Below are 21,400 nucleotides of genomic sequence, written 5' to 3' on the forward strand. Positions count from 1 at the left end.
TATATGTTATGTGCAAGATGTGGTGAATGAGCACGGATTTCCTCTTTCTTTTCAAGATCTTTAGGCTCGAGGTACTTTGCTGGCCAGAGATTGGTTGTGTTATGGTCAAGTTTCTCATTATCTACACTCCCTGGACTCCACCACCTTAAATGAAGATATGGCGGATGTCTCGACCATCCCAGACCAGCCTTTCCTTTCACCAAGTTAGCTTGGGCAGTTCTAGCATGCCCTGGGCCTACGATGCTGTGGCAGTTATGTGGAACCAAGATCTTGCCACTTCCGAACAGATAACTGGGGATGGTTTGCGTCTTCTAATGAAACATCTTTTGCGGTTGTCTCATTCAATTGTTTTTCAAGAACAACATTACAAGTTTTTATGACGGCTCTATTTTTCCCCTTATAAGGCATATACGGCTGGATTTGCTTCTCATGCCTGTTACCCAAGTGCCAGTCTACACCAGCTAGTTTGTTCCATATGTTCTGTTCCTGTGACCGAGTGCAAACCTTTTGGTCTTTTGTCTGTCTCTATCTACAGACGCTATTACAGCGCAGAATTCCTCTGCGGGAGGATATTATGCTTTTTTCATCATTTTCCTCTTTGGGACTGTCTAGGGGTCATTCTCAGTTGTTACAAAAAGCTTCTTTGTTGGCTAGGAAATGTATTCTTTTATTGTGGAGACAGGCTGAAGTTCCTACTGTTACTATGTGGAGAAATGAAATGCATTTTTTGTTAAAATATGAATATTTGGATGTTAAACATGATGGTCCTGGGCGTTGGAGAACATTTTGGGCTATTTGGGTGCCTGTTTGGGACCACTTATCCAATAGAGCCCGAAGTGCACTCCTGAGCTGGGGGTGGGGGGTGGGTTGGGAGAGGGCGGGGGGTAGTAGTGGTCTGTTTTTGAGTCTTTATGAAGAACAACGCGATAGACTTTCTTAACACTTGTTTTATTTGGGTTATGTTTCTGAATGTTGTGTTTTGTGTTAAACTAATAAAAAAAATATTTAAAAAAAAACCCCAAAACCAACCAATAAATAGAGGACAGCTTTAAGAAGCGACCCCTGGTTTTTCCCTCTTGTTTTATCCTCCCCCTCTTCCCATCCATTCTTTTTTCATCCCTCCCCCTTTTGTTCCTTTCAAACTTTGTCCTTGTCCTGCCCTATTTTAATTTTTAATACTGTAAACCAGCCGGATACCTGTGATGGTCGGTATACCAAATTGTGAATAAACTTGAAACTTGAGATGGCCCATCGGACATTGACACGTCTCCGGTCTAATGTGCCGCGGGACGTTGTGGTATGCTTTACTGACTTCAAGGGCTCCTTTTATCAAGCCGCGCTAGCGGGGTTAACGTGCATGACTCTTCATCAGGCGCCAACCCCCGCGCTGGCCAAAAACTACCGCCTGCTCAAGAGGAGGCAGTAGCGGCTAGCGCGGCCAGCAGTTTAACGCGCGCGGCTTGATAAAAGAAGCCCTAAGTTGAAGGAAGACTTTCTTTGGGATACTTGCCCCGTCCAAGTCTTTCTGCAGTGGCTCTCCGGAGGAGGGGGGAGCTAAAACCTTACACTCGCTATCTGGTGAATAAAGGCATTAAATACAAATAGCAGCACCCTTTTGTCTTAATTTTTTATCTGGAAGGTAAGCTCCATAGAGTGCTCACTATGGTTCAAACCCACACTGCTCCTTGTGACCCTGGGCAAGTCACTTAATCCCCCCATTGCCCCAGGTACATTAGAGAGATTGTGAGAGGGAAAACTGCTTGAGTACCTGAATAAATTCATGTGAACCATTCTGAGCTTACTTGGGAGAATGATATAGAAAATTGAATAAATAAATAGGAAAAAGGAAGTATTGATGCCCCTGTATAAGACTGGTGAGACCTCATTGAACATATTGTGTATAATTCTGAAGGCCGCACCAGAGGAAGTCTACTAAAACGGTCGCTAGTCTTCATCCTAAGGCATATGGGGGACAAATTTAAAGATCTCTATATTTATTTATTTAATTCATTTTCTATCCTGTTCGTTCCAAAGAGCTCAGAACAGGTTACAGGATATGTATACTTTGGAGGAAAGGCAGAGAGGGGATACATGATAGAGATGTTTAAAGAGATGGGGGATAGGGAGCCAATGTGCCTTTATCAACAACAGGGTAACGTGGTCGTATTTCGTAGTTCCTGTAATAACCTTCATAGCAGTATTTTGAATGAGTTGAAGACGCTGAATCTCTTTTTGTAATCATTTCCCCAATATTCCAAGTCACTATATTCAGTGCTGACTGACACTTGCCGTGGGACTGTGAAGCCAACCACCACCCTATCTCCTCCACAGTAATAAGTATATAAGCATAAATAAGGCAAGCCTCATTTGAAAGGACGCTCCGGAATGAGGAGGCATAGGATGAAGTTAAGAGGTGAAAGGCTCAGAAGTCATCTAGGGGTGATAGATGCATGGATTAGTCTCCAGGTAGAGGTGATGGAGACAGAAACTGTGTCTGAATTCAAGAAAGCGTGGGATAGGCTCTCTTATGGAGAGGAGGAGATAGTGGATGGGCAGACTAGATAGGCCATTTGGCCTTTATCTGCCATCTTGCTTCTGTGTCCCCTTACATCAAGTGACAGTGGCACCATGGGGACAATTCTATAATCTAAGTGTTACGGATGTAATTGTTTAGGTTATTAACATGTTCACACATGAATGCTAAAGTGCTATACAGCAAATACACTCTTAGTACACATTTGCAAGGGGGCCATGCACAGAGCATGGGTCAGACAGGTGGGATTCCCACTTACGCACATAACTTACAGAATACAGAAAGGTTTCTGTGGGTCACTTCTGCGTGTAGACGATCACTTAGACTAGCTCTGTGGCTGGCAGTAAGTCCAACTGCATAAATGTAAGGAGCATAACTAGTATTCTATAAAGGAATGCATGTGCATAGTTTCCCCTTATAGAATAGGCTTCTAACACGCTCCTTCTGGGAGCCTACGTTTAATCATGCTACAAAACTGCTCCCCATGTGCATATTGTAACCTGCATACAGGATGGACAGTTTTATAACGGCACTATTACCTGCAAATGTATCTGTGAAAACCATCCTGAAAGATGAAGCGAATCCTTCCTGTTTTCTTTTATCAGAGCAGACTGTGCTACAACAATCTCCAACCCTTTAGCTCTGGAAATGGCCGATGAGAGGATAGAGGAACTTCTGCATGCAATCAGCCTGCCTTCATCTTTTCCTCCAGACATTGTGATCAGTGAACCTTCTCGTCAGCTTTCGAAGAAAGGTGAGCAGCGACTGTTCACTTTGCTTTTCTTTTCTGGCTGTTTGGATTTTGATTTGTGAAGCATTTTGACCTACTGTTCAGTGAAGACAGTAGAGAAAGTGTAAAGAAACTAAACCGATGCCATCTTCCATTGCAGGATTCCAGCTGATGCATGTCTCCTTTCTTGCAAGTTCACATTAGCTGCATAAAGTTCAGGAGAAATTTATAATTAAATTCAAGAAACTACACAAATGTCATCAAACTGTCTTGGAGGTCTTAAGTATAGCAAATTATAATATTAGGCAGCATCGGTGTAGTTTGTCTACTTTTGTGGAGGACAAAGAACAAAAAGGAGGGAACCAATTCAGTAATAGCAACCAGAATATATATATATATATATATATATATATATATATATATATATATATATATATATATTTTATTATATATATATAATTTTTTTTTATTATATATTTATTATATATTTTTTATTTATTATATATTTATTATTTATATATAATATAATATATTATATTATAATATAATATATTTATTATATATTATATTATATTATATATATTATATATTATATTATATTATATTATATATATATATTATATAATATATATATATTATATATATTATATATTTATTATATATATATAATATATATATATTATATATTTATTATATATATATAATTTTTTTTTTTTTGCGGGGGGCACTGGTGGTACTGTTTCCTGGCCCCACCCACCCCAAACTATGCTTATGCTAGGCTGAGCCAGTCCTGATTTTTACCCTGTTGGGTTAAATTTAGCAATGCATGCCCTCTGATGTAGTGTAAATTAGGACTGATTCAACCTGCCCTTGGATATAGAACTTGTTGGAAGCCTAAAATGACAGAGCTGTGCATGCAATTACTACTACTATTTATCACTTCTGTAGTGCTGAAAGACATATGCAGCACTGTACATGTGACATTTAATAGACGGTCCCTGCTCAGAAGAGCTTACAATCTAACTTGGACAGACATATAGGATTGGGGATGTGAGAGGAGTTAGGAATTGAAAGCAAGTCTCGAAGAGGTGAGCTTTTAACTTGGACTTAAAGACTGCCATAGACGGGCAACTTTTTTCTAAGCATACGATGCAGCAAGATGGAAGGGATGGAGTCTGGAGTTGGCAGAGTAGGAGAATGGCACAGATAGGAGAGACTTACCAGCTGAGCGGATATATCAGGGTGGAGGGGGACATAAGGGGAGATAAGTGAGGAGAGATGGTGGTGGTGAGAGGCAGCTGAGTGAATGCATTTGTAGGTTAATAAGAGGAATTTGTCTCTGATTAAATGTAACTGCGCATATCATGCAGGAGGATATTGCGATAGTTCTGAACAATCCATGGTTAATTCTGTTCAGATACACTTACTAAGCATTATGTTCAGACTAGAGGACTGCACGGGAACGGGGATCGCGGGAATCCCGCGGGTCCTGCGGGAATCCCCCTAACCCACGGGACTCCCACGGGAATCCCCCTCTGGCCCACGGGACTCCCAAGGGGACCCCCCTCTAGCCAACAGGACTCCCACGGGGATGGAAGGCTTTGGAAGCAGGGTTTGTCCATATAATATAACGGACACATCAGCCTTAGTAAAAGAGGGGGGTTATAAGTTAATTACCTGAACAGAAAACAAAAAAATGGTTCCACCAGAGATTCCACAAGGAAAACAGCAGCGCAAACACAAAAGAAACTGTGGAATTGATGATCCTGTCAGAAGTAATTGCTGCTTTTTATGGGGATGGGTGGGGATGGAAAGGATCCTGACGGGGACAGGTGGGGACGGAGAGGATCCTGGCGGGAATGGGTGGGGATGGAGAGGATCCTGGCGGGGATGGGTGGGATTTCTGTCATAAATATTACCTCTAAAACAGAACCCCATATGGACAACAAACCTCCCCTCTGCAATACTTTAATTTCACACACACACAAGCCATTCACACAACAGGTAGTAACGGAAAAAGAAAGGTGGAGAAAAAGCCTCAGTTCAGCTTCATCTGTTTTGTGGGTACCATAGAGCTTTTTCTACTGGTTCTATATTTTGGAGTACAGGGTTAGCCTTGGCAGATGAAGCTGAACTGAGGCTTTTTCTCCACCTTTCTTTCCTTGCTTTTCCCCTGTTGTGTGATTGGCTTGTGTGTGTGTGTGAAATTAAAGCCTGTTAGTGTTGCAGAGGGGAGGTTTGTTATCCATATGGGGTTCTGTTTTAGAGGTAATATTATTGGAGTTTGACTGACCCTTTTCCTGAGAGTCTATGTATTAGTGGGATTTCTGTCCCCATGCAGCTCTCTAGTTCAGACACTATCAAAATGCTGTTTGCTTACTTGCTGTGTCCAGAGATTCTGGAGATTTGCAGGACATGCTGTAGGAGCCCAATCAATTGAACATTTTTAGTATTATTCTTATTTTAACATTTTCCTTTTTTCATTCTCCTAAGTTGTGGATGACATTTGGAAGCAGCAGATATTGGTACGCCTTCTTCAACTAATCCATCTTCCAGTCCTGGAAAATATTTTAGAATCTCCAAGTAAGGCGGATCAGAGGAAAACAGTTATCAGAGAAGAAGATCTTGTTGTTTCCAACACTTTCTTGGACAGAGAGGTTACCCAAAGCCTGAAGCTGCCCAAGTTAGTACTAAACAGAAAACTTATATTAATGGTTACAGCCAAGGAAATGGCACAGTGTGTTTGGACAAAAGCCCAAGAGCTGTTGTTATATTGTTATTTCACAAATGCTTCACTATAGAGAGGTTGGTTTTTTCCCAAAATACTTATACATTTAACGCAACATTCAACGTGTAATTTAAAATTTGACTTGATTTGTAGGACATAGTATAACTACATGGGGAAACCCTAAATGGTCTTGGGAATCATATGACCCAAAAGGAGGACAGGAGAGGGGAGACTTGAGAAGCGTTGTACTGCCATTGTATTTTGATGTTATGGACATTGAATTGTGAGCACCTCTTAGCCTGCTCAATACTGACAGCAGGAGTGGAAAATTTCCTGTGTGCCTGATCACCCGGTTGCCAAATAATGCCAGACCAAAAGACACACGCCAGGGAGGGGCTAGAAGGGGTTGCTCCCTGCAGACATAGAAGAGAGGAAGGGGAGAGAACAAATAAAGATGAAAGTGGGGTTCTTCAAACTATAATAAATCCAAAATTTCATCTCACTTGTGTAAGAAAAGGAAGAAGATTTTTTCAGCTACATCACAAATATGATGTGCCAAGACATCCACATATGATATGTTGTATGTCCTTAATACAAAGTTCATTCCGTCATCTTCCACTTATTTCAGAAGTAAGACAAAACAATTATATCTGGTAATCCATTCATTTATTCATCCATAATAATGCAGAAATACTAGCATGCCCCGACGGGACCCGTTTCGCCCACACTGGGCTTTCTTCAGCGTAATCACTTTCCAGGGGCTAGCCCCAGCAGACCTAGCCCCTGGAAAGTGATTACGCTGAAGAAAGAGCACCTACTGTGAACCTTTGAAAAAGCCCAGTGTGGGTGAAACGGGTCCCGTCGGGGCATGCTAGTATTTCTGCATTATTATGGATGAATAAATGAAAGGATTACTAGATATAAATGACAGGGAGATAAGGTATGGCAGACAAAACTCTTCAAAACACCAAGCTTTGTTGTGCGGTCTTTCAAAGCGGCCTTCCAGCGTGCCTCTACTGCACAACCGTTCAATGTCTTGGATTTGAAAGGTGTCAACAGGGTGCTTCGGATTCAGGAAGCCCATTGATTGAAGCAGTGGGCTGATAACATTGACTGAGCCACTGTACGGCAACATTGTTGTTAGGGAAGTGGAGTAGGCTGAATATCGGGGTGTTTTTCTGTCCAGAGGGCAGGTAGGTTTTAGTTTTATTTGTGTTGTGGTGCTTGTGCTGCTTCTGGTCGGTGGGGGTTTGTTATTTACTAGGGCTGGTGAGTCCTTGCTATGGCTCCCACAAAAGCTAGGGCTCAGGTCCCTCCGGCGAAGACCCCCACAGCTAGACCTCGGTCTGCTGCCTTGTCTGCGGCACCTGGCCTGTCTGGCTCCCGGGGTAAGTCTACCTCTGTGACCTCCCGCCCCACAGCTGCTCTTTCTAGGCGGAAGGGGGCAGCTGCCCCGTCTAAGGCTTCTGCTGCTAAAAAAACCTTCAAGCAGTACCAGGAGACAAGAGGTGGCTGTGCATGCAGATGAGGAGGCTGTTCCTAGTACTTCTCAAGCAGCGGTTTCTTCTGGTTCGGCTTCAACTCTTCCTGGTGAGTTTTCCCAGTGTGTCTCAGATTTATTATCTATGGTGGGTGCATCAGGGCAGTTGGGTATTGGAGGGGTGGGGGTTGCAGCCCCTTTAGTTGAGGGTGGAGGTAAATTTTTGGCTAAAAAGTTAAAAGATAAAAAATTTTTGCGCCGTTTGCAGCATGTTGTGCGGCATTTGGATAAGGAGAAGAAGAGTCGTCGGGAGGCGTCCGGGGATCCTCTACGAGTTTGGGAATCATCTGATTCCTGGGACTCTTCTCATTCTCCATCCTCTTCTTCTTCCGGTGTTGTGCGTGTGAATCCTGCATTGGGGGTTGGAGCGAGCATTTCTGCACCGGCGAGTGGTATTGCTCAGTGTTCTCGGTCTGGGCACACTTTATGTGAAATTGCCCCTTTAGATAGTCAGCTTTCGCAAAAGCTGCAGCGGCGGATTTTGCATGGTAGGTATGTTGATGTTTTTTCCTTATTGGAACGTGAGCAGGATGTAGGTGATAAGAAGCATGGTGAGAATTCTAAGGATGATGGGAAAACAAAAAAGAGTAGGGTATCTCGTACGATTTTTAACTGGTTGTTAGGATTTAATGTTTATGCCAGTGTGTTAGGTTCAGCAAAACCCGGATTATATCCCGGGTTAATGAGGTATGCTGATATGATCTTGCGGGCCTAAAGGACATACGGGGGATGGGCCTGGTTGAATTATGATGATCATTTCCGGCATAGCATGGCACAGGAGAAGTCAGAAGCTTGGGGTTTTCGAGATGTGGACTTGTGGTTGTCTGATATGACTTCTGCTCGGTCATCCTTTTTTCGGGGAGCGACCTCCTCGGGGGTTTCTTTGCCCTTGGGGGGGTCAGGATTTGGGGGAAATACAGGGGTGGGACGGTCAGGATCTGGGGCAGTGGGAGGAGTTGGGTTGTCTGGGTGGACGGGTGGGCACCGGGGTGGGTTGTTCGGGAATGCCTGTTTTCAGTTCAATGCAGGGCGATGCGACCGTTCGGGGTGCAGGTTCCGTCATCGGTGCAATCAGTGTGATGGGCCCCATCCTGCCTTCCGTTGTGTTGGAGGCTGGGCCAGAGGAAGAGCATTTTGTTCCATGGGATCCGTTGCCCCAGGAGTGCCTGGTCAAGGCACCCTCCCCCATTAGTTTGCAGTCCTTTGCTTTCTGGTTGCCTAGTTACCCCAATAGGGGAGATGCCAGATTGCTTTGGGAGGGTTTTGTCACTGGTTTCTGTATTCCTTTTCAGGGTCCTCCCTTGTTCCATCGTTGTGCCAATGCATCTTCGGTTTCTACACATTCGGAGGTTGCGCTTGCTAAATTGGGCAAAGAACAGCGGTTAGGTAGGATTGCTGGCCCGTTTCCGACTCCTCCTTTTGCCAATTTGGTGATTTCTCCTTTAGGGGTGATACCCAAGAAGGAACCGGGAAAATATCGTTTAATTCATAATTTCTCTTTTCCCTTGGGTCAGAGTGTTAATTCTTTTATTGATCCCACGTTGTGTGCAGTAAAGTATGCTTCCTTTTTTGCTTCTTGTTTTTGTGCTAGTTTCTATCCGGACCCTGCCCATTGATATATGTGTCTGGATATGTGGGCATTCGTTCATCTTTTGGGGGCAGAAGCATGCAGTGGAATCTCGTTGGGGCATGAATCTTGGTCTTGCTGCTTTGGGTATCAACATTCAGTGGCTCGGACTCAATTATTACCCACTCTGTTTGCAGCAGAACGTTCTTCTTATCCTGATTTGATATTAGTTCATTTAGTTGGGAATGATTTATGTCATGTAAAAGGTATTGATTTAATTAGGCAAATGAAGTGGGATTTGATGATTCTTGCCTGTCACTTTCCATTAACTCGCATTGTTTGGTCCCAGATTATCCCCCGGTTGGTGTGGAAGGATGCCAGAAGTGTGCCTGCCATTGAGCGTTTACGTAAGCGTGTGAATGTTGAGGTATCCCGCTGGTTGGGGGTGATGCGAGGTATGGTGCTGAGTCATGATCTGTTGACTGCAGACTGTCCAGGTCTGTACAGGCCGGATGGTGTCCACTTGTCGGATATTGGTTTGGATATTTTTCTTTCTACTGTTCAAGATTTGTTGGAGTCTCTTTATGGGAATTCTTCTGGCCGCAGCTAATTTTATTTCTGGGGGGAGCGGTGACAAGCTTTAGCTATCACCGCTTTGGCGGTAAATGGGGTTATGCCAGGCGGCCACTAGTTGGGTGAGGGGTGTAAAAGTATCTAAGTTTATTATTCTGTGTGCGGCACCGCCACAGAGAATGGTGAGACCTGGCGACACCGCAGGTCTCACAAATGGGATTTGTAAAGTGAATATGATGACGGGAATTGGGGGTTGAGCAGCTAGGTCGTGACCGACTAGCTGAAGGGAGGGAAAGGAAAGTTGGGGAGGGGAGTGGTCGCCTAGGAAGAAAGTGATAAGTTGTAAACATGGTTATTAAAACTTGTTGAATTTAAATAAAGCTGCGGCCAAATTATTTGCCAATAATGGAGTTGGATTATTTATTTATTATCATTATATTTGGTTGATTGTTGTAGAGTGCAGTTGTGCAAATGTCAAATGTTACGTCTTTTCGCATGGAGACTTTGAAATCCATCATTCTGGCCCTTCAGCCTGAGGAATTTCTGACTTCTCTCAGTCTGACGGAGGCCTACCTGCATGTTCCAATTCAGGCCTCCCTTCAGCGATTCCTTCACTTTGCGATTTTGGGAAAGCATTATCAGTTTTGTGCGCTTCCTTTTGGTCTGGCCATGGCTCCGACAACTTTCACCAAGATTATGGGGGTGATGGTGGCGGCAGCCTTGCACAAGGAAGGCATTGTGGTTCATCCCTATCTGGATGACTGATTGATTCGAGCAAAGTCCTTTAAGGACAGCTTCCAGGTCATGACTTGGGTTGTGGAGTTCCTATAGTCGCTGGGCTGGGTGGTCAACTTGTCCAAAAGCCGTCTCAGCACTTAGAGTATCTAGGAGTTCTCTTCGACACCAACTTGGGGAGAATCTTTCTTCCTGAGGCCCGTGTGTTGAAATTGCAGTCGCAGATTTGCTTCCTGATGAATTTTCATCGCCCTCGGGTACCGGATTTTCTGCAGGTCTTGGGGTCAACGGCGGCCTCCCTGGAAGTGATCAGGTGGGCTCGAGCTCACATGCGTCCCCTTCAGTATGCTCTTCTTCGGCGGTATTCTCAAATGGGCGGGCAGGGAATATTCTCTGTGGCAGCCATGCCACATACCCCCAACAAACGGCCTGTGTACCCCCAAAGGTACACGTACCGCGTGTTGAAAAACACTGCTCTAGGGTATACATATTCAGGTATTCAAGTCTCTTCTCATATGTCTCTTGATGCAGTCCAGTATCATTTTTGTTGCCTTCCTTTGAACCGCTTCAAGTCTTTTTACATTCAGCTTTGAGGCTGAAAAGTTTCACTGGTGTATCCTAGACAGCCCTAGCATCACTGCCCTTAGTAGAGCCTGATCTTGTCAGATTTTAGAAACTAACTAAGGTTAGGTCCGGCTAGGGGATGGTGGAAGGCCAGGGATGTTATAGTCCACAGCAAACTCTTGCAATATATTGCCAAGAATGTCACTAGTCAAGAAAAGCAGGGCCAAATAAATGGTCTTCTAAAAAAAAGGGGGAAGAGGACTGAAGAAGTCCAAACAACAATTTTATTAAATAGTAGGTTAAAAAAGCTCTGTGTGTACCACAAAGCTACAACTCAACACAGGGTCGTGTTTTGGCACTTAAATGCCTGCATCAGGAGTCATAATCTCATGGTAATTCACCATCGAGTATTTAGTGAGAGCATACAACCAAACCTTTGTGGCTATAATATCAAACACTTGTTACAAGCCAACTGCCAAAGAATGTCACTGTCATATAACTACAGAAACCTGTCACAGATAAGGTAACTTATCACCAGACTAGGTGGGCAAACAATGACTTTTAGAAATGATAAAATTTTGGGATTTTTTTAACATCTTATCAGTTTTTTCTCCAGAGTGCTAGATTCATTCTCCATCTCCTTTGGTGGAATCATTAAGGTTCAAAGAAGGGTGACAAAAATGACAAAAGGGATGGAGCTTCTCTCATATGAGGAAAGGCTAAAGGGAAAAGAGACGGCTGAGGGGAAATATAGGTCTACAAAATCCCGAATGGTGTGCAACACGTAAAAGTGAATTGCTTTTTTTTTTTTAGTTTGAAGAGTACAATGACTAGGGGGACACTCAATGAAGTTACATGTAATACTTTTGGGAGGAAATATTTTTCCATTCAACAAATTGTTAAGCTCTGGAACTCATTGCCAAAGGATGTGGTTACAGTGGTTAGCATATTTGGGTTTAAAAAAGGTTTGGACAAGTTCCTGGATGAAAAGTCCATATCTGCTATTGAGATAGACATGGGGAAGCCACTGCTTGACCTGGGATCCATTGCGTTGGATCTTGCTATTTGGGATTCTGCCAGGTACGTGTGACCTGGATTGGCCACTGTTGGAAGCAGGAGACTAGGCTAAATGTTCTTACGGCCTAGAGGCGAGTAAATAAGGTCCTAAATTAAAGACCAGTTCTTCAAAATGGCTGATATTCTATTTAATGTATTATTTTTATTTTTTTATTAAATTGACTTCTTATACAAAAAGAAGATATTTCTGGTGCCAGTTTGATTCACTGTAATCTTCCTCCTTCTAGACTTGACAGATGGCTTTGTGCAGCTGTGGATTGCTTGGAATATTTCCCTGATCAGCAGGTAGTTATGCTCAGTCAGCAGCTACCTCAAAATACCGAGGCCAAAATTGAACTAGACATGCATAAGAAAATGCTCTTTGAAGTTCTAGCAAAATATTACAATCAAGAAAGAGAGCCATTCCTTCACAACCATTATCTCGATATTCATTCAAGAATCCTTGAACTTCTGGGTAAGTGCAACTTTAAAAAAAGTCTTTTGCTTATTAACAAATTAAAATTAGTAGTTGAAATAATTACAGGTTTCCAAGTTTATTTAAGATTTCTACCTTGTCCTTCAATTTAACATCTGGAAGACTTACAGGGAAAAGGGGAAGAGGGAAAAGAGGTGAGGAGCTTGTAAGACAGTCTGTGGGGAAGGAGAGGAGAACTACAATATTTGATAGAATAGTGGGGAGAGATAGCACAGAAGAAAAGGTTGTGCCCATCAGATCGTTCTCCAGTGACCTCAGAAGTATGGTAGAGAATAGTCTCAATCATAGGCATCTGCATAGAGAAAAGTTTTAAGATTGGTTTTAAATTGTTGTAAAGATGAGGAGAGTCTAAGAAAAGCTGGAAGTTTATCCCTAAAGGTGAGTCCCTGGACTAAAACGATAGGTGTGTGGTATCATAGGTAATTTGACCGATGGTAGGGAATACTAGTAGGCTTTGTTAACTAATGGTTTATTGACTTATATCCCGCTTTATAGAAAGCGGGTTACAACTATACATAATCAAAACAACTTCACCTACAATAGAAATAAATCAGACAATTGGAACCCATCAGCGACCAGCGCTCACAGTTATCATAAAAACTTAATTCTCATATTTCAACTTACAAAAGAAGAACTTCTTCAATAATTTCTTAAAATTATACAAATATCCCTGCTCACATCTCTATTAAGGAATCTCATTCCATGCCTGTGGGTCTATGTAGGAGAACGTGCTTGCCCTAGACACTTTCAAGCTCAATTGTTTAACAGGTGGAACAAACATGCCGGCACTTTCCACAGAACAGAGTTTCTGGAGCGGAACATGTGGTAGAATACTATTGAGTAGATACCTTGACGCTAGCCCATGTACACACAAGTATACCATAGCCAGCAGTTTGTAACATATCCGGTAATCTAATTTCAACCAATACAATTTGATGTAGTATTCTGATACATGTTCACGCTTTCCCAGTTTAAAGAGCGTCCTAGCAACTGAGTTCTGGGCAACCTGCAGAGCACATAAAGTTGAGACTGGTATTCTTAAGAGCACAAGGTTACAATAGTCAAAGCAGGACAAAACAACAGTTTGCAATATAGTCTTAAACATACTACCTGAGAGATAAGGATACTCAGTCTTAATTTGAAAAGTATCTTCCTGATCATTCCTAATACATGACTCTTAAATGTCAGGCAGATACTTCACCTTGACCTGAGTGAGATCAGACCTTCAATGCCAAAATGTTTACCTGTCCCTGAATTAGACAGGGATTAAAAAAAAACTTTTTGCCCCCATTTCTCTTACTGTCGTCGTCTTCTTCTGTGTAGTGTTATTTTTATTATGCAAAATGTATTATTGATTGGTCTAGGGCTGGGTTTCTCTGCCCAGGGACACACCCAGCCAGTCATGTTTTTAGGATACCCACAATGAATATGCATAAGAGAAATTTGCATGCACTACTTTTATTGTATGCAAAACTGTCTCAGGCATATTCACAGTAGGTAGCTTGAAAACTTGACTGGGTTGAGAACCCCTAATCAATGGAAACTGCTGATAGTAATTCATTGGGAAGAACTTTAGCAATTATTAGATCAAAAGAGGTGAACCCTGCATCTGGCTGTGTATTACAGAGAGTGGGAAGCATACTCATGCTCTGGAGGCTTTGCAGCTTTATATAAGATTATTAGCGCCAAATGTCCGAGAGGAACTGCGTAGACTTCTGACATTCATGGCTGCTGCAGCTGAACCTCACAGCTATAAATTGCAAAAGCAGGTAAGTTTGCCATGAATTTTAGAAACCGTAGAAAGTGACAGCAAATAAAGACCATATGGCCTGTCAAGATTGCCCATTTATTAATCTCTTCCTTTCTCTTAGAGATCCTCTTTGTGCCATGCTCTCATGAGGTCAGATTTAGTCTTTGGCTCCACCACCTCCACCTGGCGGCCACTCTGCACATCCACCACCCTTGCCTAAAAATATTTCCTTAAATTACTATTCCCTTTTACCTTTCACCTATATTTCAACGTCCATGTAATACCACAGTACAATGAATTACAATAATCTAACAGGGGTAAAATAATGAATTGCCCCAACTATTATTTGGAAAAAAAAGATTTTTGAGTCCACCTTCGAATTCCAAACTCCATACATTTGGAATGAACTCCCAACATCTCTGACAGGTCTCCTCTTGCTTCCGCTTCCAGAAGACACTTAACACATATCTCTTCTCCATATAAGATGACTCTAGCCAGTATATCTGTGTACTGATCTCTCTTGCCTCATTTACATTTCCACTGTTAAATGCTGTACAATGTCTTTTGTTAGCCACATTGAATCCTTGTTGAAAAATTGTGGGGTACTGTAGAACGGGCAGAATGTATTTCATGTAGTTGATGTAATCGAAAAAAAAAAAATCCCTCTTACTCAGTTCATTAACTTGATTTTCAAATGTTAAACTACAGTCCAGTATAATACACAATCTAAAATGATTCTTGAAAAAATAAGATCTAATAAAGCGTAGATGTCTCAATTTGAGAAATACAGTTCCAAATAATTTTTTCATCTGTGGTTCCGTAGTTTCGAATCCTAGATGTTCTGTCACCCCGAAGTTTTATTCCTAAGAAAAGAGACAGCTCTGCGGGTAATACATCCAGAACATTACAGAACCAGAGAATCACCTCCTAAATGCATTTTACTTTTTTTTTTTTTTTTTAACTCTGGCTTTATAAAGCCAAATGATGATAAAATTAAACTGCAAAACCTTCATTTATTTAAATGTTTTTTCTTTCTATAGTTTGAAAACAAACAAATATTGATCAAGACTTTTACCACAGCAATTATACAAAACAAGGCATTATCCAAAATACAAACTGAGCAGCTGATCCAGTTTCTGATAGAAAACTCTTCTGGACTCTTCCAGGTATATGGGGAAAAGCATAAGTTACCGTGTAGGTCAGAGGAAATCTGGTCTTTTTGTGGCTATGTCAAAAAGAAAGCGCTAGCTTTATTTTCTGGTGCTGACAGAGCTGATCAGTACATTACATTAGTTTCATTTTTTTCTGCCGATACCTTGCGGTTCTAGGCGGATTACAAAAGGAAGAGATTCTGGTCATTTCCAGAAGATTCCAGGGAAGCTATTGGTTGGAACATTTGGAGTCTGGTGATGGAGTGAGGATATTGGTTGAACAGCTTGGTTTTTATTTCCCTCCTGTAGGTTCTGAAGTTTGGTGCTGAAATCAGTAAATTGGAAATGTGGCTGTCTAGTTTCGCTGCTTACTTGATGAGTAGTCTGTTGTGCATTTTTTTTTACGCTAAATGCCTTTGATTGGGGGTTGGATGAAGGGTGTCTAAGTTCTCCTTGGTCTGGAAGAGTTGACCCGAGTTAGGCTGATATTTCTATTTATACCTGTTGCTTACACATGTTAATGTCAAATATATTCCTTTAGAATGAAAGAATTTATGCTCCCATCTTTGAGACTAATGCTCATAAATTGACTTCTTTGAAAATTTACTAGGGCTGAAAGTATAAATTTTTACTCAAATTTATATTAAACTCTTAAATTTAAGGGCATAAAAGTGGGTGACAAAAGGGACAGATTTAGTGCAGTAAAAAGAAATTAAAAATTTGGGGTTCAATATTCAGAAACGCCTGTATTCTCTAACCAGCGCTGAAGTCATCGGCCGCCTTAAAAGCGATGGTGCCTGTTAGAGAATCGCACCTCAAAAATATAAATAGTCCAGTGCTTGCCATTGGTTGATTGCGGCAGGCTGAGCCCGACACCCCACACCTCCACATCCCCTGACATCCCCCCCAGCCTTCCTCCTGACATCCCCACACACACCTCCCCATTCCATCCTGCACCTCTGGATGAAACATCAGCAGGAGGGATGCTCTCTTTTCTGCCGATAGGGTCATCTTGGGATGCACTGGCAGGGCGGAAAGGCCACCATTTTGAAGAAGCAGCCCTATCAGCAGGAGGGAGCGAGCATCCTACTCCTGCCGATGTTTCATCCTAAATGGGGATCTCCCTTCTGGTTCAGCTGATCGCAACAGGGGGAATCATTGATCAGCTGAGCAGGCAGGACTCCCAAAACTGTGACTTTGGGGAGTCCTGCTGGCTCAGGCCGCGATCAGCTGATGGCAAACTATGAGAGCGAATAGAATGCTTGGTATAATCAAAAAGGGTATTACAGCCAGAACGAAAGAAGTTATCCTGCCGTTGTATCGGGCGATGGTGCGCCCGCATTTGGAGTACTGCGTCCAATATTGGTCGCCGTATCTTAAGAAGGATATGGCATTAGTCGAGAGGGTTCAAAGGAGAGCAACACGTCTGATAATAGGTATGGAAAACCTGTCATATTCTGAGAGATTGGAGAAGCTGGGTCTCTTTTCCCTGGAGAAGAGGAGACTTAGAGGGGATATGATAGAGACTTATAAGATCATGAAGGGCATAGAGAGAGTAGAGAGGGACAGATTCTTCGAACTTTCGAAAAATAAGAGAACAAGAGGGCATTCGGAAAAGTTGAAAGGGGACAGATTCAAAACAAATGCTAGGAAGTTCTTCTTTACCCAACGTGTGGTGGACACCTGGAATGCGCTTCCAGAGGACGTTATAAGGCAGAGTACGGTACTGGGGTTCAAGAAAGGATTGGACAAATTCCTACTGGAAATGGGGATAGAGGGGTATAGATAGAAGATTACTGCACAGGTCCTGGACCTGTTGGGCCGCCGCGTGAGCGGACTGCTGGGCACGATGGACCTCGGGTCTGACCCAGCAGAGGCATTTCTTATGTTCTTATGTTCTTATGTTCACTATTTCCAGGATCCCCTGGCAAAGGGTTTTCTGGGCCTACCTTTGTTTGAATCGCTCCCAAGTAGGCGCTTTAGGCCACCAAATGCCACTTCCGGCATTCAGCAGTCTTAAGCACCTATACAGGCGCGATTCCTGCACCTTTTATTTAGGCAGTGGTAGGCGCTTTATTTTTACAATTTTTTGCCATTTTAAATAGCGTTTCTCAATTAACTTAGGCACCAGAAGGGCACCTAACTGGTGCTTAAATTTCAACGCCATTTATAGAATATCTCCTAAATTTGTGTCCTCTCTTCAGCCAAACTTAGGTTCCCTTTTACTAAGCTGCGGGAGTGAGTGCTGCGCGGAAAATGCTCCAACATCCATTTAATTCTTTTGGGCGTTGAAGCATTTAACGCATTGTCCCGCGCTTAGTAAAAGAGGGGTTAGAAGTGTAACTTTTCTGCCAAAAATTCATTTTAATTTAGCAGTTTGAAAGTTATACTCATAAATTTAGGCCTGACATTTGCCTAGATTTATGAGCCTAGAACTGAAAATCAATGCTAAACTCCTAGTTTTTAATATCCAATTATCATTTTATTGTTATACAGACACCACTGACTTTATTGGAACTAATAAGTACAAAGCTAAGAAGTCTGCAGAATGGAAAAGATCCAGATGCCATTTCAGGTAGAAAATTTATCATGACTTTCTTCCTAATATTCTACTTTTTTGTGAGAATCAAATTGCTGTAAATATTTGATACAAAACAAAACTTAGACAACAATGTATGTATAAATAATTGTTTGAAACTATGAATAATATAAAACTTATATCCTGCATTTTCACACCTTGGCATTTACAATGTGGTATATGTAACACTAAATAATATAACATAAAATCTTACAATATGGGCGGAAGCTTCTCCTCTGACACAACTTCCTGTTGCGTCAGAGAAGAAGCTTCCGCCCACACACACGCGACTGCAGAGTGGCAGAGGCAGGCTTTGCCGGCTTCAGTTTATTTTCTAAAGCGCCGCGAAGGTAGGAGGGAGGGAGATAGATTTGGCTGGAGGTAGGAAGGGAGGGAATGGGCCGTGCACGCGATCGATGACCGCACGCCTTCCCTCCCTTAAGTTTCTTTATGCCACGAAGGTAAGGGGGAGGGAGGGAGGGAGATTCTCGGGCAGCTGAAGGGCGGCGAGGTTGCAAGAGGGAAGGGTGGATGCTATGGGGGTGGTGAAGGGGACGGGGCAGTGAAGGGGACAGTGGTCTGGTGACGGGGACAGATTTTTTTTTTCCCCGTGTGTGAGTTATATAAGTATATATTAAACAAGACAGCTGATAGCACTGGGCTGTACAGAAAACCATAGCAGAGCAGCCACAGTTCTAACCATCATTCATTAACACCACGACAGTGGGATCTTCCTAGCACTTTTCATTTTGCCCTCGCCGGTGCCTTGTTATGATTCTGGACTGGGATCCAGCGCCATGAGCCTTTATTTCCTGCTACTTGGATAATTTTTACCCCATTTATATCCTCACTTTCCCTCTCCCAGAACACAACTACTCTGGTTACTGCAATGACATATTCCAGCCAGAGCTTGCACCAGGCTTTCATTCAAAGCCCTGTTGGATGAGGACAGAACGTTCACCCATCCCCACAATTTGTCTCCTCTACCGCCACCCGTACCTGTAAGATCCCTTGCTCACAGCCCTCTGTTTCTTCCAATCCCAACAGCTTTTGTAGTTTTTTAAATGGTGTTCACTATTAAACCAATGAGTGCTCCAAGCCTCAGCCTGGGGTTCCAGCTGCCTCTGTGATTTCCAAGTCTTATTCTGGAGTTACCAGAAACTTTGATTACACTCCCACACCAACTTCTTCCATACCTGAGGAAATCCTGCGGGTTCTGCAGGATTCCCATAATCCCCATTCTCTTGCAGCTATTGCTCACTCACCAGGAACAGGAAGCCTGCCTATTCCTCTATACCGCCACAATCTGACGACTTCTCGGTGGTTTACATTGAAGAGAGCTGGACAATCAGCGAAGTACAAAATACAAATAGCAAAAGTACAATATATTTCTTAAGGATAATCAGAGTAGAATTATTGCAATTAATGTAATTTCTAATTAGGCTATTTCAAAAGAATTTTAAAAATAATCGATAGCATACATGAATCGGTTGGACTACGCACTTATTTTGTCCCACCCAACTTGGGGCTCCTTTTACAAAGGCGCGCTAGGGCTTTATCGCGCAGAATAGCGCACGCTAAATTGCTGTGTGCGCTAGCCGCTACCGCCTCCTTATGAGCAGGCGGTAGATTTTCGGCTAGCGCGTGCTAATCCGGGTGCATGCATTAAAAACGCTAGCGCACTTTTGTAAAAGGAGCCCTTGGGGTGCTTTGGTTTCCTTTATCATTTTCTTTTTTTTTTTTACATTCAGGCTTCACATTTTGCCAGCGCTTGACTAGCCAAGAATTTGAAGAGCAGGCAAGACAGACAACACAACACCTGCAACAGCTAATTCACAGAATCGGTCTTCATCCCACCCTTCCTCTCAAGCAGAAGAGAAAGCTCTTGAAAGAATTCCAGAAGCATCATGCTTTAGTATGCACTGAGCATTTCTGACCTGGAAGTCTAGAAGGAATTAATTTCTTGTGTAACTGACTGAAATCTTTATTAGGAACTAGCCCTTGTCAGAGCTTTCCAGTTTTTTGTGTGATGCCCTTAGAGATGTGAAATAATGATACATCCTTTTGTAACCCCCTTTTGGAGTCCTGACTCACAGTTGGGGAAACTCTGCTTTAAGTTCTTTTGCCTTTTTGTATAAGAGTCTTTGTTGGGTTCCAGTTTATCTCTTGTGTTTAAGCAAGATAGGAAAGGGGTACTTCCTGGAATACATCATTTCCAAAGAGTGGTAATAATGTTGGTTTCAGTGTGTAACTTTCAGAATTTGGGGGCTGTTTTATAAACTAGATGCTAATGTACTCATTGCTGCCCCGATACTACATACCATGACTAAAACTGTGCGCATTGCCAATTTGTTTGCTCAACTTTATTAGTTAACAAGCCAATCTGTGCTGATCATTGCCAAATAAGCAGTTATTGACACTAATTAAAATTTATGCACACAACTCAGCATACTGTATAAAGTAGTGCACATAAATTCTCAAAAGGGGGTGTGGCCAGGGGCAGGCCATGGGTGGGTTGTCAGTGTTCCTAAAAGTTAAGCTTGTTCAGTTCTGGAGACCAGTTAGTCCAGAGGAAGGCGTATGAGGACAGACTTAAAGATCTCAAGCTGTAGACTTTGGAGGAACAGGATAGAGACGTTTAAATGCCTATGTCAGTGGTTCCCAACCCTGTCCTGGAGGACCACCAGGCCAATTGGGTTTTCAGGCTAGCCCTAATGAATATGCATGAAGCAAATTTGCATGCCTATCACTTCCATCATATGCAAATCTCTCTCATGCATATTTATTAGGGATAGCCTGAAAACCCGATTGGCCTGGTGGTCCTCCAGGACAGGGTTGGGAATCACTGGCTTATGTGATGTTAATGCGCACGAGTCGAGTCTCTTTCATTTGAAAGGAAATTCTGCAAGGAGAGAACATGGTGATAGGAACAGTCTCCAAGCACAGTACTGGGTAGAGCTTTAAATCAGGTTGGGCAGACTGGATGGACCGTTTGGGTCTTTATCTGCCATCATGTTTCTAGGTTATAGAATAGGCCCTAGCCACATGTTAATGGGGAATGTATGGCAGGCACCCAGTTCTAGAATTGCTCCATTCCAGCCTTAACTTTGAGACATACCTATCGGTTTCTTCACGTGCAGAGATGAAAAACAACAAAGAGAGACATAGTCAGACATACAAGATGTTGCACAGTAAACCTACTGTAAAGAACACCAAATGCACCCTTTAAAACATTTTGGGTGGTTAAAATAGCTTTACAAGTTATTTTTCATAGGGCCTATGCTCAAAATAATAATTGCATAACTCGAAGATTTAAAATTTTTATCATGGAGTAACAAGGGCTACATTTTGCAGTAGTCATTTTTAAGAAATAAAAATCTTTCACATTAGATTTGATAT

The 21,400-nt window shown here is 42.5% G+C and overlaps 1 protein-coding gene across 1 annotated transcript in view; it reads left to right on the top strand.

Moving 5' to 3' along the window:
* The window catches only part of DEPDC4 (DEP domain containing 4), a 41,059-nt gene extending 20,422 nt beyond the window's left edge, over positions 1-20,637 (top strand). Inside the window, exons 4-10 of the mRNA XM_033952645.1 lie at positions 3,139-3,287; positions 5,757-5,946; positions 12,275-12,501; positions 14,149-14,291; positions 15,313-15,438; positions 17,920-17,998; positions 19,753-20,637. Coding sequence (XP_033808536.1) covers positions 3,139-3,287; positions 5,757-5,946; positions 12,275-12,501; positions 14,149-14,291; positions 15,313-15,438; positions 17,920-17,998; positions 19,753-19,937 — 1,099 coding nt within the window. The 3' untranslated portion in view covers positions 19,938-20,637. The remainder of the gene's footprint in view (positions 1-3,138; positions 3,288-5,756; positions 5,947-12,274; positions 12,502-14,148; positions 14,292-15,312; positions 15,439-17,919; positions 17,999-19,752) is intronic.
* Positions 20,638-21,400: the final 763 nt, after the last annotated feature.

Source organism: Geotrypetes seraphini, chromosome 7 (assembly GCF_902459505.1).
Source record: "Geotrypetes seraphini chromosome 7, aGeoSer1.1, whole genome shotgun sequence".
NCBI classification, from domain to species: Eukaryota; Metazoa; Chordata; class Amphibia; order Gymnophiona; family Dermophiidae; genus Geotrypetes; species Geotrypetes seraphini.